General features: G+C 57.9%; 2 protein-coding genes across 4 annotated transcripts; both read left to right on the top strand.

Annotated features, from left to right (window-relative positions):
• Positions 1–2802: 2802 nt before the first annotated feature.
• Positions 2803–6373, top strand: MAGIX (MAGI family member, X-linked). Of its 2 annotated transcripts, XM_036460695.2 has the most exons (6): positions 2803–2930; positions 3676–3822; positions 4505–4587; positions 4664–4900; positions 4987–5158; positions 5837–6373. In XM_036460695.2, the coding sequence occupies exons 1-6, from the start codon at positions 2882–2884 to the stop codon at positions 6148–6150; spliced, it is 1002 nt and encodes a 333-aa protein (XP_036316588.1). In that variant the 5' UTR covers positions 2803–2881; the 3' UTR covers positions 6151–6373. The 2 variants fall into 2 exon arrangements, with proteins under 2 accessions (XP_036316588.1, XP_036316589.1); XM_036460696.2 differs by lacking the exon at positions 3676–3822 and having other exon boundaries at positions 2816–2930.
• A 3797-nt stretch (positions 6374–10170) lies between these two features.
• PLP2 (proteolipid protein 2) lies at positions 10171–13369 on the top strand. Of its 2 annotated transcripts, XM_036460699.2 has the most exons (5): positions 10179–10402; positions 11677–11829; positions 11935–12030; positions 12566–12656; positions 12957–13369. In XM_036460699.2, the coding sequence occupies exons 1-5, from the start codon at positions 10307–10309 to the stop codon at positions 12977–12979; spliced, it is 459 nt and encodes a 152-aa protein (XP_036316592.1). In that variant the 5' UTR covers positions 10179–10306; the 3' UTR covers positions 12980–13369. The 2 variants fall into 2 exon arrangements, with proteins under 2 accessions (XP_036316591.1, XP_036316592.1); XM_036460698.2 differs by lacking the exons at positions 12566–12656; positions 12957–13369 and adding an exon at positions 12135–12291 and having other exon boundaries at positions 10171–10402; positions 11935–12077.
• Positions 13370–13372: the final 3 nt, after the last annotated feature.

Below are 13372 nucleotides of genomic sequence, written 5' to 3'. Positions count from 1 at the left end.
GCACAGGCGAGGAGAGGTGTGCGGGAGACACGCCTACCCCCCTCTCCCCCTGCCACCGCCATACCTCCTCTGCTCCCCCTAAGGTCCGTGATGCCCTCCCTCCCCCGTGTGGGCCTCTATGACCAGTCGCCCAGGTGGACGCACAGCCGCCAAGGACGCATTTGGAGCGCCCGTGCGCACTCACCTGCCCGCCAGCCTGGCCTGGCCCTGGGGGGGGGGGGGGGGAGCGGCCTGTTCTCTGTCTGGCGCCTCAGTTGGGCGGGCGGGGTGACCTACCTGGCGTCCTGCAAGGAGGCCTGGCTGTGAATGCCAGCGCTTGGCCTCGCTCTGTCCCCGGGTGCCTCTCTCATCCCTGGACCCTGGGCTGGGGCCCTTCTTCCACCCACGTGTTATTCCACGTGTAAGAAGGGGAAGTCGAGTGCAGAGAAGTTAAAGACTCCACACCCAGATCTGATCCCTAAAAATGAGATGCAGAACTGGAGTCCAAGTGACCTGGGAACTGCACAGCCTCCAACAGAGCTTTGCACATAGTAGGTGTGGAGAGCGGCTACAGCGTTTGGACAGGTTTAAGCCTGGGACTAGTGAGAGGGCACGATCCTCTCATGGCAAAGCCACTTGCAGGTGCCAGCACAATTACAGTCAAAGGCTATAGTTGTAAGCTTAACCTTATGGTCCAAACCGAGGGTCCCTCTTCGCTAGTGGGCTTCGAGAGGTGCAGCAAGTAAACAAAGCTTGATCAGGGGCATGTAATTGAGTAGATTCCAGCCGCCCCCCCTGCCAGAACACTGTAAACATCTTGACCAAGCCCTTACTTTGCCCCCTGGAATCTGGCTATAAAAGACCGGGCTTGCAGGCTGTATGTAGGCTGTCTCTCCATCAGAGATGAGCATCACACCTGGACCCAGCTTTATTCTCTTGTCTATCTTTTCTCCATCCTTCACCGCCCCCTCTCAGGTTCACCCATGGCAGTGCCAGCTTGGCACAAGTAGGCACTCAGTAACTGCAGTGAATATCTGCCTAAGCCGGCCCCTACTGAGGAACTAGTGGGCTGGGAAGGGAACCTTTGGGGCCATGGAAGGGCTGAAGACCCTGAGCCTGATAGGGTTGGGGGCTCAAAAACCGGGGAAGGGCAGGTCCCCTGGAGAGTTGAGAGGCTGTTGGGTCCTGGACTTGAGAACGCTTTCAAGGCACCTCGGTGGGAGGGGTCACCAGGCGATGAGAGGGGAGAAATGAAGCTTTTTCTGGATTTGAAAAGGTGTGGATGTCTGGGGACATAGGCCTGGGGGGGGGGCAGTTGGGTGCAGAGCTACTGTAGTGGAAGGAGGAATGGGGACAGTGAGAGACAGCCTATAACTATCACTTTATGGAAGAGGAAGCAGGCTGCAGGGGCTCGGTCTCCTGCCCAGGGCCCAGCAGCCAGGTGACAACAGCACCGGCTTCAGGCAGTTCATCCCCAGCATTCACTCGGGCCCTGTCTCTTTCATTGCAGGCTGTGGATGCACAGTGTCTTGACGTCCATTCTGGCTGGCTGGGCAACCTCTCTCATCCACCTTTCCTGGTCCCAGTGCTGTCATAGATGGATGGTCTCTGCTTTCATTCCTCTTGCGGTCCCCTGCTTTCCCCACCTCTAACCTGACCAGATACCCTAGATCAGTGATCGGCAAACTCATCAGTCCACAGAGCCAAATATCAACAGTACAACGGCTGAAATTTCTTTGGAGAGCCACATTTTTTAAACTTAAACTTCTTCTAATGCCACTTCTTCAACATAGACTCGCCCAGGCCGTGCTATTCTGTGGAAGAGCCACACTCAAGGGGCCAAAGAGCCGCATGTGGCTCGAGAGCCACAGTTTGCCGACCACTGCCCTAGGCAATCCTCAAGACCCAAGCTGTGGCCTTAGATTGCTCAATGGGTCTCAAGCTCAGCCCCCCCCCCCCCCGCGCTGAAGGGGGGGATACATGAACCTCCTTCACCGCTCTGCCCCACTCTCAATATTTCCAGCTCTAGCCGAAACCAGTTTGGCTCAGTGGATAGAGCGTCGGCCTGCAGACTGAAAGGTCCTGGGTTCGATTCCGATTAAGGGCATGTACCTAGGTTGCGGGCCCTTCCCCAGTGGGGGGTGTGCAGAAGGCAGCTGATCTATGTTTCTCTCTCATAGATGTTTCTAACTATCTATCCCTCTCCTTTCCTCTCTGTAAAAAAAATTAATTAAAATATATTTTAAAAAATATTTCCAGCTCTAAAGGTGCAGAGGGCAGCTTATATTTCTGTGCTGGGGGTTTCCTGAACTGGTGGGTGGGGTAGGGAGGTCCTTACAGGTCAGAGAACGGGAGATGGAGGCTCTGTGGATCCCTGGGAGGGAGGGACTTGAATGCATGGATGATGCGGGCAGGCTGCCAAGCACTGAAGCCTCGATGCCTCAGACATGGGACGGGAAGCTTGCCAATCAGATGGGTGCTCCAGGGTCTGCAGGTGGGGAATTTCTTCCACTGGAAGACGCTCAGTCCTGGGGATTCTGTGAAGGAAGGGGGTGCACAAGGACAGCTCAGGGGATGGATTGGAGGGTCAGGGGCTCTCCGAGAGGCACGCCACCAGGGCTGCAAAGCTGGGGAGAGTAACAAGGATGAGGGCCGAGGGAGCGGTGCTCGGGTCACGGAGAACGCTGGCCAGGCTGGGTTCACACAGAAGGCAGAGCGAGGCCAAGCGCTGGCGCCCACAGCCAGGACCTCTGCCTGCCGCCAGGTAGGTCACCCCGCCGGCTGGGGCGCTAGGCACGGAACGGCCGCCTCACCTCGGCCAGGCCGGGCGGGCAGCCAGGTGAGTGCGCACGGGCGCTCCGAACGCTGCGGGCGGCTGTGTCCACCGGGGCGACTCCGGGTCATGGAGGCGCGCGCGAGGGGCGCCGCGGACCCTAGGGGGAGCAGAGGAGGTAGGCGGTGGCAGGGCGGGGGGCGGGGGGAGGGTAGGCGCGTCTCCCGCTCACCTCGCCCCGCCTGTGCGCTCCCTCCAGTGCCCTCTGACAGGTGGTAAACAGGCAGCCTGGTCCCCAGGCAGCAGCAGGAGGGGCCCAGCGACCCTGGCTGCGCTGGAGGCCCCTCCCGCACCGCGCCCCGGGGCTGCGCGCCAGCCTAGGGGGGGGGGGTCTCTCAGGGGCCTGGGGGGGGAGGGCCTGCCCAGGTTACTGGTCTGTGATGAGTTTCGGGGGCTTAGGAGTGGGCCCGTGGGGATAACAGAGGGCAGTCTGGGGCCAGGGTATCAGGAGGGGGAGTCGGAGTCCCGGGCTACGGGTGGGGGGTGGGGGTGGGGGGAAGAGACCGTGGGGAAGTCGGGGGTTTTTGGTGGGAAGAGTTTGGGATGAGGGTGAGGAAGGGGCATTCGGGGAGTTGCAGAGACAGTCACGGGGCCCCCGGAGGGTGCAGGGATACTGGGCCAAACAGCTGTCCCCAGGGATGTCGTGGAGGCGGGGGCGGGGGGTGTCCACAGGCGTACCCGCGAAGGTGGGGTTCACAGAGGATGAGAGGGACAGTCGGTGACCTCCGGAACTCCCGCGGGAGTGGGAGGGGCTCCGGGGATCCTGAGGGGCCTTCTAGGTCTGTGGATGGACGTCGGGGAGTGTGGGGGCTCCCCGATCGCGGGGTTTTTCTCACCCGTTCTCCCCCACCCGCCCGGAGCAGGCCGCCGCCCTCCCCAGCCTACTGGCCCCAGCGCCAGGCAGCTTCTGGCGCGGCTGGACGCGCGCCCCCTGGCGGCCAGAGCCGCGGCCGATGTGGCGGCGTTGGTCCGCAGGGCGGGGGCCACATTGGGTCTACGCCCCAAAGATGGTGAGTGCGGGGCGGGGTAGGGCGAGGCGGGGGGTTTGGGGGAGAGGACTGGAGCTGGCTCCCAGGGGGCCGGTGTGAGTTAGGAGGACAGGGCTTGGAGGGAGATACGAGGGCGGGGGGCCTTGGGTTACCCTAGAATACTCCTAGGAGATGACACTGGGAAGGCCATGGCAGGAGGTGAGTGTTGGAAGATGGGTTGAGGGTACGAGGATGCCCATAGGGAGGCTCTGAATGTCATTCCTGAGGAAGCGGGACCTGGAGGGTGTGGAGGGCGAGCACGGAGCTGAGGGCGGGCCTGGAATACTGGTGCAGAGGGTGGAGCCTGTACATTCATTGTGGCTGGGACCTCAAAATGTCAGGAATTGGTTGAGATTTATAGGCTATTAAGAGGGCGGAGCCTGGAATGTTCTGGAGTCAAATCCTGGAGTTGCACCCTCCCAGGTGGGCCTGCGGTTTATTGGAGGGGCAAGGTCCCAGTGTAATTAGGAGTAGGAAGGTGTGGGGATGATTCAATGATCCAGGGTCGGGGACTATTACATCGAGATCAGGACAGCCATTGGAGTGTGTGGAGACTAGTTCAATGGGCAGGTCCATGAGATGAGGCTAGAATGGCCGCTCAGGGGGCAGGACCTGGGTGGTGTACATGGCATTCACCCCTGGATTCCTTCCCTTCATCCCCCAGCCATGAGCGAGCTGGATTCTGCGGACATAGAGGTCACGGACAGTCGCCTGCCTAATCCCACTTTCGTGGAACACCGGCCCCAGGTACCACCTAGTCCTCCTAACCCAGGCCACCCACCTGGAGACCGGCAATGTATGTACACGCGTGTCCTTACTCTAGCATCGTCGGTCAGAGACCCTGGGGACACGGACTGTGCCGCCCCAAGTGACTCCGATTAAGCCCGGGTATGCTTCGAAGCCGCCCCAGGCCTCTGGGCCGTTCTGTGTGGAGCTGGTGCGCGGTTCTGCGGGCTTTGGCCTCACGCTGAGTGGAGGCCGAGATGGGGCCAGAGACACGCCCCTGGCGGTGCGGGGGCTGCTGAGGGACGGGCCAGCACAGCGCAGCGGTCGCTTGCAGGTGAGCCTGCCCTCTTCCTGGGTCAGGGGGTCAGGGTGCTCACCACCTGCCCTTCCTCCAACACCCCTCGCCCTGTGCTCCCACAGGCTGGTGACCTGGTGCTTCAAGTCAACGGCGTGTCAACGCAGGGTCTCACCCACACCCAGGTGGTGGAGCGGATCCGCAGTGGAGGCCCCCGGCTGCATCTGGTGCTGAGCAGGCCCCTGGAGACCCACCCCAGCAAGCCTGAGAGGGGGGGCGGACCCCACAGAGGAGATGGTGGGTCTCCCAGGGGAGAAGGATCTGGGATGGGGAAAGGGAAGGAGAGGGTCCCAGAATAGAGAGGCTGGGTGACTGGGTGAGAAGGGTTTGGTGGTCTCAGTGGGGAAGGTTGGGAGTTTGGTATCTGTGAGGGGGTTATGGCGTCCTCAAAAGGGGGGGTGAGGTGGGGAGGGTCTCAGCATGAGAAGGTACTGAGAGGGGGAAGAAGGAAGGGGTCTGGTGAAAAGCGGGTGTTTGGAAGGAAGCGCGGCCCTTGGAGGGGAAGGCTGAGTGGGGTGAGTGGGAAGGGGTGGGAGGGCAATACGGTGGGTAGGGGACCTACTTCCTAAAGACAAGGGCTCACAGGGGCAGCGTTGGGAGCAGAGGGAGGTGGCTTGTGCAGCGGAGGCTTTAGGGACTTAGATGGGCGGGGTTTGATCTCCTTTGGGGGTTGTGGAAAATGATTTCTGAGGAGGGAGGGGTTCCGGATCCAGGAGGGGCAGGTCTCTGGAAAGGAGGGGCTGGGTGTCCTGAGGGGTAGTGTCTGATCCTGAAGGACCGGTCCAGGCCTTGATGGGAGGTTTCTACAAGGGGCGGGTCTCTGTCTCAGCACCTGGAGTCTTCTGGCCACCTTTGGACAAGGGGCCAGCTCTCTCTACAGCTCCCCCAACCTAACCTGCGTTCCGCCCTTCCCAGATCGCAGCGCAGATCCTGGGGGACCAGAGGCGACGAGGTCTCCTAGCGCCAGCGCCTCCCCACTTCCTCACCCTCCATCCCCGACGACGACGCCCAAGACCCGGCCCAGCCCGGAGCCCAGCCCAGAGCGGGCAGCGGACCGCCTGGCGGTTCGTCCGGAGCGGGAGCGCCGCACGCAGGACCCAGACGACCGATCCTCCGGTTCCCCAGGGCCCTGGCTGGTGCCCAGCGAGGAACGGCTTTCTCGGGCCCTGGGTGTCCCGGCCACCACCCAGCTGGCCCAAGAGATGGCAGCTGGGAGGCGAAGGCACTGAGCATGTCTGACGGCTGGTGCGCGCTTGGTCCTGCCCCACCTGGAGCCTCGCACTGGCCTGGCCAGCAGACTGCCTCTTGGCCTCGCCCCCTCCCGCTGCTGCTCAGTGGGCCAGCCTGCGTTCCCCTCACCGTGTCAGTGGTACGGCCCTTCCTCCCTCCCACCCGCCCGCCTGCCTGCGCTTCTTGTTTGGGCGGGGGAGGTAATAAATCGGTCCTCTCGGTCTGGACTTGCCAGGTGCTGGAGGCGGGGTGGGGCTCCCAGTCCACCCGGTGAAGGAGGGGGAGGGGCGATCCGGGGCCTCTTCTTGCAACCACTGCTCCTTCCGTGCTTCCAGAGGGGGCTCTGCTTCTGCCCGTCCCCAGCCCGGCTGGGTTCTCCCCCCTCCACGTCCCCGCGCCATCTGCTGCTCCATCCACTCATGGATGTTCCCTTCCTGGAGGTGTTCAGGGCTCAGAGAATGGTTGTGCGTGGCGTGGGGAACGCAGACTGGGCCTGCTGCGGGAGGGGACACCAGTCTACCCACAGCCCTGGCTCGGAATCACGCAGCCTCTCCAGGGCGGGCCGGCTGGCAGGGACCTTCGCTGGGACCTGCGGTCTCTCACTTCCGGCCTGACACTTGCAGTGCAAGGGCTGGGGCCCTGGGCCCCTTGGGGCGGGGCGGGCCGGGAAGGTGTGAGTCAGCGGCCCAGCTAAAAAAAGCTGTTAGAGCCTCGGCGCCGCGCCCCCTCTTCCCTAGATGGCGAGAGGCAGCGGGCCTGTGCGCACATGCCAGGCGCTGGGCGTTCCCGGCCCCAGGAGAGGCCAGTTGCTCCATCCTGGGAACAGAGCTCGCAAGCCCAGGCTGCCATGGCCAGCGGGACTCCCAGCTGGTAGCCCGGAAGCCGGCGCTGGTGGAGGCCAGAAACGGCCAGTCACCTTCACTGTTACCACATCCTGAACACTTGGCTCCATCTCCCCACCAAAGAGGGAAGCTGGGGAGGAGAAAAGGTGCCGCAAAGTCCTGCTGGGAGTTGGGGTGTAAAGCCGTGAAGATGTGAGAAGGGCCTCTTCTTGCAACCACTGAAAAGTGCTACTTCTTTCTTTCTTTCTTTTTTTTTTTTTTTAATATATTTTATTGATTTTTTACTGAGAGGAAGAGAGAGGGATAGAGAGTTAGAAACATCGATGAGAGAGAATCATCGATCAGCTGCCTCTTGCACACCCTCAAATGGGGATGTGCCCACAATCAAGGTACATGCCCCTGACCGGAATCGAACCCAGGAACTTTCAGTCCATAGGTCAACGCTCTATCCACTGAGCCAAACCGGTTTCGGCAAGTGCTGCTCCTTCCATGCTTCTAGAGAAGTCTCTGCTTCTGTCCGTCCCCAGCCCGGCTGGGTTCTCCCCCCTCCTCTTCCCTGTGCCAACTCCTCCTTCTCCATCCACCTTGAGTGGTGAGCACTGGAGACATTGTGGAGGCGTGGGCTGCCCCTGACTCCGAGCTTGGTTCGGTATGGCTCTCCAGAGGTAAGGGAAGGCCTCCTGAGCCCAGATCAGGAGACTAATAATAGTAACCCAAGCCACCAGTTACTTAGCCTTATCCCTACTACTGGCTTCACTTGTGCTGTATTCGGCAGGTTACACATCTGTATGATATGCCCATTTCATAGAGGGCGGAAGTGAGGCCCAAAGACTACATGCCTAGTCTAGCTGAGGGAGGGGTTGTCAACATGAATCTAATCCAGGCCTGATTCCCAAGCCTTCATCTCACCTACTAATTGACTCCAACTGTTTTCCTTGTGCTGCGTGTGATAGGCCTGGGGAGATGCTCGGGGAAAAACAAAGATTTCTCTCTCTGTGTAGTTGTTGTGCTGGGGGTAGACATATCAGAACAGAAAGGAAAATGAATAATATCAGAAGTGTCCATCTACACAATGGAATACTACGCTGTGGTAAAAAAGGAGTTCTTACCATTTGCAACAGCATGGATGGAACTGGAGAGCATTATGCTAAGTGAAATAAGCCAGGCAGAGAAAGATAAATATCACATGATCTCACTCATTTGTGGAATATAATTAACAATATAAACTGATGAACAAAAATAAATGCAGAAACAGAAACATCAATCAGAACGTCAAACCTCAGGGAAGGAAGGGGACAGTGGAGGTAAGGGGGAGAGATCAACCAAAGGACTTACATGCACGCATATAAGCCTAATCAATGGACACAGACAACAGGGGGGTGGGGCATGAATGGGAGGTGAGCGGTAATGGGGGAATAAGAACACATGTAATATCTTAATCAATAAAGAAATTTAAAAAGAAGTGAAAGTTACGAAGACAGCAAGAGGAGGTTATGTTGGGGAAGGAAATTATGGTGGGTTGCCGGCCTCTTTGAAGACATAACACTTGAGCTGAGACCTGAATGACCAGAAGCGAGATGTATAATATAAAGAACTGGGAGAAGTGCATTGACAGCAGCAGGAACATCAGGTGCGAAGGCCTGGATGAAGTGCAGAGTATGGTATGTTCTAGAAACTCAAGCACGTCTTCAGTCTTCACACAGTTGGAAAGCACACAGTGAGCCCTAGGAAAGTAGGCTTCATCCCTTCCGCTATCCGATCACTCTTTCACCGGGCTGAAAGAGGAGAGTCCCTTCTCTGGTTTTGAGGTGCCGGAGCCTAAGGGATGGACAGCGTGAAAGCCCTTCGGTTGAACTATCCTGGCCTTCCAGCCACAACTCTCTCCTCAAGTGAGCTGAGAATAAAACCAATGTCCAATCTAGAGAGTGTGCACCCAGCACACCTAACCAGGTGCCTATCTCACATGCAGAAAGCTAGTCTGAGTCAGGAGAAATTGCTTGCTCAGGGCAATACACTCTCCAAATGCTGTCAGCCTTGTCGCCCAGACTGGCACCCCAAGAGTCTTCCCCCCATCTTGCCAAGCTCCCAGCAATAAGACTCCTGTTCCTTTTCCATTCCTCATCGAGGGCTGGACTGACAGCCCCTTGCCTCAGAACCAGAAAAGCAGACTGCCCTAGGATTGCAGAACAGAGTATCAGACACACCCTGAGCTCCAACGCTATTCATAGTGTTTGCCCCCGTTTACTGAGCAGATGCTCACCAGGCCCTGTCCTCTCTCGGCCTGTGTACCACGGCAGTTCAATTCCCATCCCTGCCAGGAGGTTTATTCCACGTCCCAGGTCCTTTATCTGCAATTCCCAATCCCCACAGCCCTGGAAACTGAGTCTCCCCACAATTTGGAACCATTTGTTACAAAACCTGATCTGGCTCAATGAGGCACAATTTTCTGTCCTACTTATTCCACTTACAGTGAACGTCCACACACACACATACACACACACACACACACACACACACACACACGGCAGTCTCACCACTGAATGTTAAGTAATACACCATCTATGCACTGGGAAATTTTAAAAAATATATACTGATTTCAGAGAGGAAGGGAGAGAGGAAGAGAGAGAGAAATATCAATGATGAGAGAGAATTGGCTGCTTCCTGCATGCCCCTACTAGGGATCAAGCCCTCAATCAGGTCACCTGCCCTTGATGGGAATTGAACCTGGGACCCTTTGCCCGCAGGCTGACACTCTAGCCACTGAGCCAATCCAGCTAGGGTTGCACTGGGGAAATTTTCCAAAATTCGAAATATTCCGAATTCTGGCAATATACCTAGTTTCACCAGGGCCCCCACCGTTTGTTTGTTTGTTTGTTTGCTTGTTTGTTTAGCGCTAAGGAAACCCAGTCAGTCCCTCCAGAAGGCCAGCTCCCCTGGGCTGTGAGTTGAGGCAGCCCTGGAAACATTTGCATTCTTAAAAAGGGCAAAGGGTTTCGCCATTACCGTTCAAGGAACCCCGAAGTGCCAAGTCTCCGAGGCTGGCACCTCCGGAGATGGGGCGCCCCGGGTGGCTGCGCTCCGGGTGGGGACGATCCCAGGCGGGCGGGGCGAGGGGGCTTCCGGGGCGGCAGCCACCTGGCCCGGCCCCCTCAGGCCCCGCCCGCTTCGGCTGGGCTCGGTGATTCACTCCCTCCTTCGCCTCAGGGCCCCCTTCCCGGCCAAACGGAGGGCAAGACGGCTGGGTGTGCAGTGTCCACGAGCCCGCGGGAACCCGAGCAGATCCTCCGCGCCCTCAGGGACTCCGGCCCACGCCATGGCCGACTCCGATCGCTTCTCGGCCCCCGGCTGCTGGGCCAGCTGCACCAGCTTCGTGCGCACCATCAAGGGGATCCTTCTGTTCGCCGAGATTGTGAGCGTCCCGGGCCGGCGGGTGGGCAAGGGCGGGGCGGAGTGGCTCGATAGCATGCACACACACACACACACACACACACACACACACACACGCATGCCGAGGAAGGCGCGTGGCCGCGGGTGCTGGGCAGAGGGACGGGGGAAGTGGGTTCGTGGCCGAGGCCCGAAACCAGGGGCGCAGGGCGGGTCGATGGGGTTTGGAGGGGGTGGTCGGGAGTCGCTGGGCCACGCGGTGAGGCCAGGGGTCCATGGGGCGTTTGGGGAACGCCGTGGAGGGAGGCCGCGTGGACTCCTCCGTGGGCTCCAGGATGGGGCTCCAAGGGGCTGGGAGGTGGGGGACCTCCCGTGGCAGGGCGTGGCGCGGCCGAGCGCCGTCGGGCGGGCTGGCGGGGCGCCCAGGGGCGGGGCCTGATGGGGTGGAGCCCCGTGCTAGTCCTTCCAGCCTTTCTCGGGTTCTTTCTGGCCCTTCCGTGGCGGGGCGGGAGGTCCCTCGCTGTTTGGGAGCCTCCGTTTCCCGCCCCCTCCCCTCACAGTGAACGCCGCCTTTGAGTCACTGGTAAAAGGGGTGCGGTGCCTTTAACCAGAGCCCTGCCCCTCTGGTGACACTCTCACTGCTTCTCAAAGGGGTTGCCTGGGGAACTGCACGTCCCGCCCGCCCCAAGCTGGCTCCGCACTGCTCACCAAACACCTGGCAGGGCCACTCCCAGAAGGCCGCCCCTATCTGAGAAGTGAAAGAGGAAACTGAGGCACCCACCTCTACCCTTCCTAGCTGGGTGACCCTGGGCAAGTCACTTAATGTCTCTGTGTCTCGCTTTTGTCATCTATAAAATAAAGATACTGATAACAGTTCCCAGTTTATTGGGCTGCAGGATGATTGAGTTAATACTTGAACAGCTCTTAAAACAATGCTGGGAACACAATGAGCACACAGTGTTTAGCTGTGATTATTTGTCATCTTCCCAGTCCTGGTAGGCATCTGAGTTTGAGACCCCTGATTTTTTAAATATATATATTGATTTCAGAGTGGAAAGGAGAGGAGGGAGAGATAAAAAACATCAATGATGAGAGAGAATCATGGATCGGCTGCCTCCAGCACACCCCACAATGGAAATGGAGCCTGCAACTGGGGCATGTGCCCTGACTGGGAATCAAACTGGTTCATAGGTCGATGCTCAATCCCTGAGCCATGCCAGTGGGGCCAAGAGACCCTTGATTTTAACCCCTCAGCCCAGGGAGTTGATGGAGGCCCCCTTTCTCATGTCATCCTTCCAGATACTGTGCCTGGTGATTCTGATCTGCTTCGCCGCCTCCACATCGGCATACTCCTCTCTGTCAGTGGTTGAGATGATCCTTGCTGCAGTCTTCTTTGTCATCTACATGTGTGACCTGAACTCCAGGATAAGGATCATCAACTGGCCTTGGAGTGTGAGAAAGGGGACAGAAGTGGCTAGGCTAGGGAGGGGCCTCAGCAGTTGGGATTGTCCTGGGAACTCTGGATGCTGACTTCCCTTCTCTCTATACTCCTTACAGGATTTCTTCCGAACCCTCATAGCATCCATCCTCTACCTGATTATCTCCATCATTGTGCTCGTGGAGAAAGGAAACAGCTCCAAAATCATCGCCGGGGTAAAGACTTTAGAGGCAGCTTCAAAGCAGAGAGAGAGAGAGAGAGAGAGAGAGAGAGAGAGAGAGAGAGAGAGAGAGAGAGAGAGAGAGAGATGGGGGGGGTGGAGAGTTGAGGACCTAGGGGCCATTTCTGTCTCTGCTTCTGGCAGAAAATGTAGGATCCACAACAGGCCACCCTTGTCCTCAGGGTCTGCAGGCAAGTCTGGCCAGAACCTTGATTCCTCCCAAGATTATCATTGGCTGTAAAGGGCCATCCCTGGCCTGACACAGGATCTTTGTCAACACACTAGACTGCCATCGGCTAGAACTTTGTTTTACGTGTACACTGGGAATGGTGCCACGTAGATGGGGGAGGGCTCTCCTGACTTGAGCAGTACTAGGAGAAGGGAGAGTCCGGGTAGAGTCCAGTTTCCCGACCCTTTCATCGCCATCCCTTCCCGGGGAAGTCACTGGAGGTAGTAGATACAAGGAGGTAAGAGGGTGAGTAGGCTGACCAGCCTAACCCACAGCCCCCCACTCTCATCCCCACTTCCAGGTGATGGGCCTAATCGCTGTGTGCCTCTTTGGCTTCGATGCCTATTACACTTTCCCCTTGAAGCAGCAAAGACACACAGCAGCCCCTACTGGTAAGTGTGTGTGTGTGTGTGTGTGTGTGTGTGTGTGTGTGTGTGTGTAGAGGGGTGTTGTTGCAGAGGAAAGGGCATGAATGCCAGCTCTGTTTCTCATTGCTACTTACGGCTGTCCGTTCTTGGTTGTTGTTTTGAAATTGTTGTGCCAGGTGGCAGCTTAGGTGCCTACCTAGGCCTCCATCTTGGTTTCTCCCTACTTACGGCTTTAGTATCAACAAGTACCATAAGCATCACCATTCTTGTTTGTAAAGTGGGCATATGAGTCCTAACTGCTTTCTCTCTTTTCCTCATTTGCAGACCCTACAGATGGCCCAGTGTAGGTGTACTACCTGGATTTCTCTCTGCAACCTGCAAATAACTCCCATCGAAATCACTGCTCCCCGCCCCTACAAACACTCCTAGCCAACTCCCAGCCTCCTATTGAGGTAAAAGTGCCTTTATCTGAAGAATGTGTCTTCCAGCCTGCCAATCAGCCCTCATGGGTGTGGCCACCTCTAGGGGTGTGTCTGGGTTCCCCTTCTGAAGCATCTAGAAGCAGACACCAGTTCTGCCCCAACTATGCCCCCACCTAAGCAGCAAAATGAGGGAGAGGGGTACCTCCGTTTCAGACTCTGGGCCCCAGGTTGTGACACACTGTACATCACCTCAGTGTGGGAGGGGGTTCTGCGGAGGGATACATATGAATAAATAATAAACGGATTGCTAGAATATAT

The sequence above is a fragment of the Pipistrellus kuhlii genome, unplaced genomic scaffold, assembly GCF_014108245.1.
Source record: "Pipistrellus kuhlii isolate mPipKuh1 unplaced genomic scaffold, mPipKuh1.p scaffold_m20_p_32, whole genome shotgun sequence".
NCBI lineage: Eukaryota > Metazoa > Chordata > Mammalia > Chiroptera > Vespertilionidae > Pipistrellus > Pipistrellus kuhlii.
The sequence above is the reverse complement of the archived record's forward strand: the minus strand, read 5'-3'. Positions and strand labels throughout refer to the sequence as shown.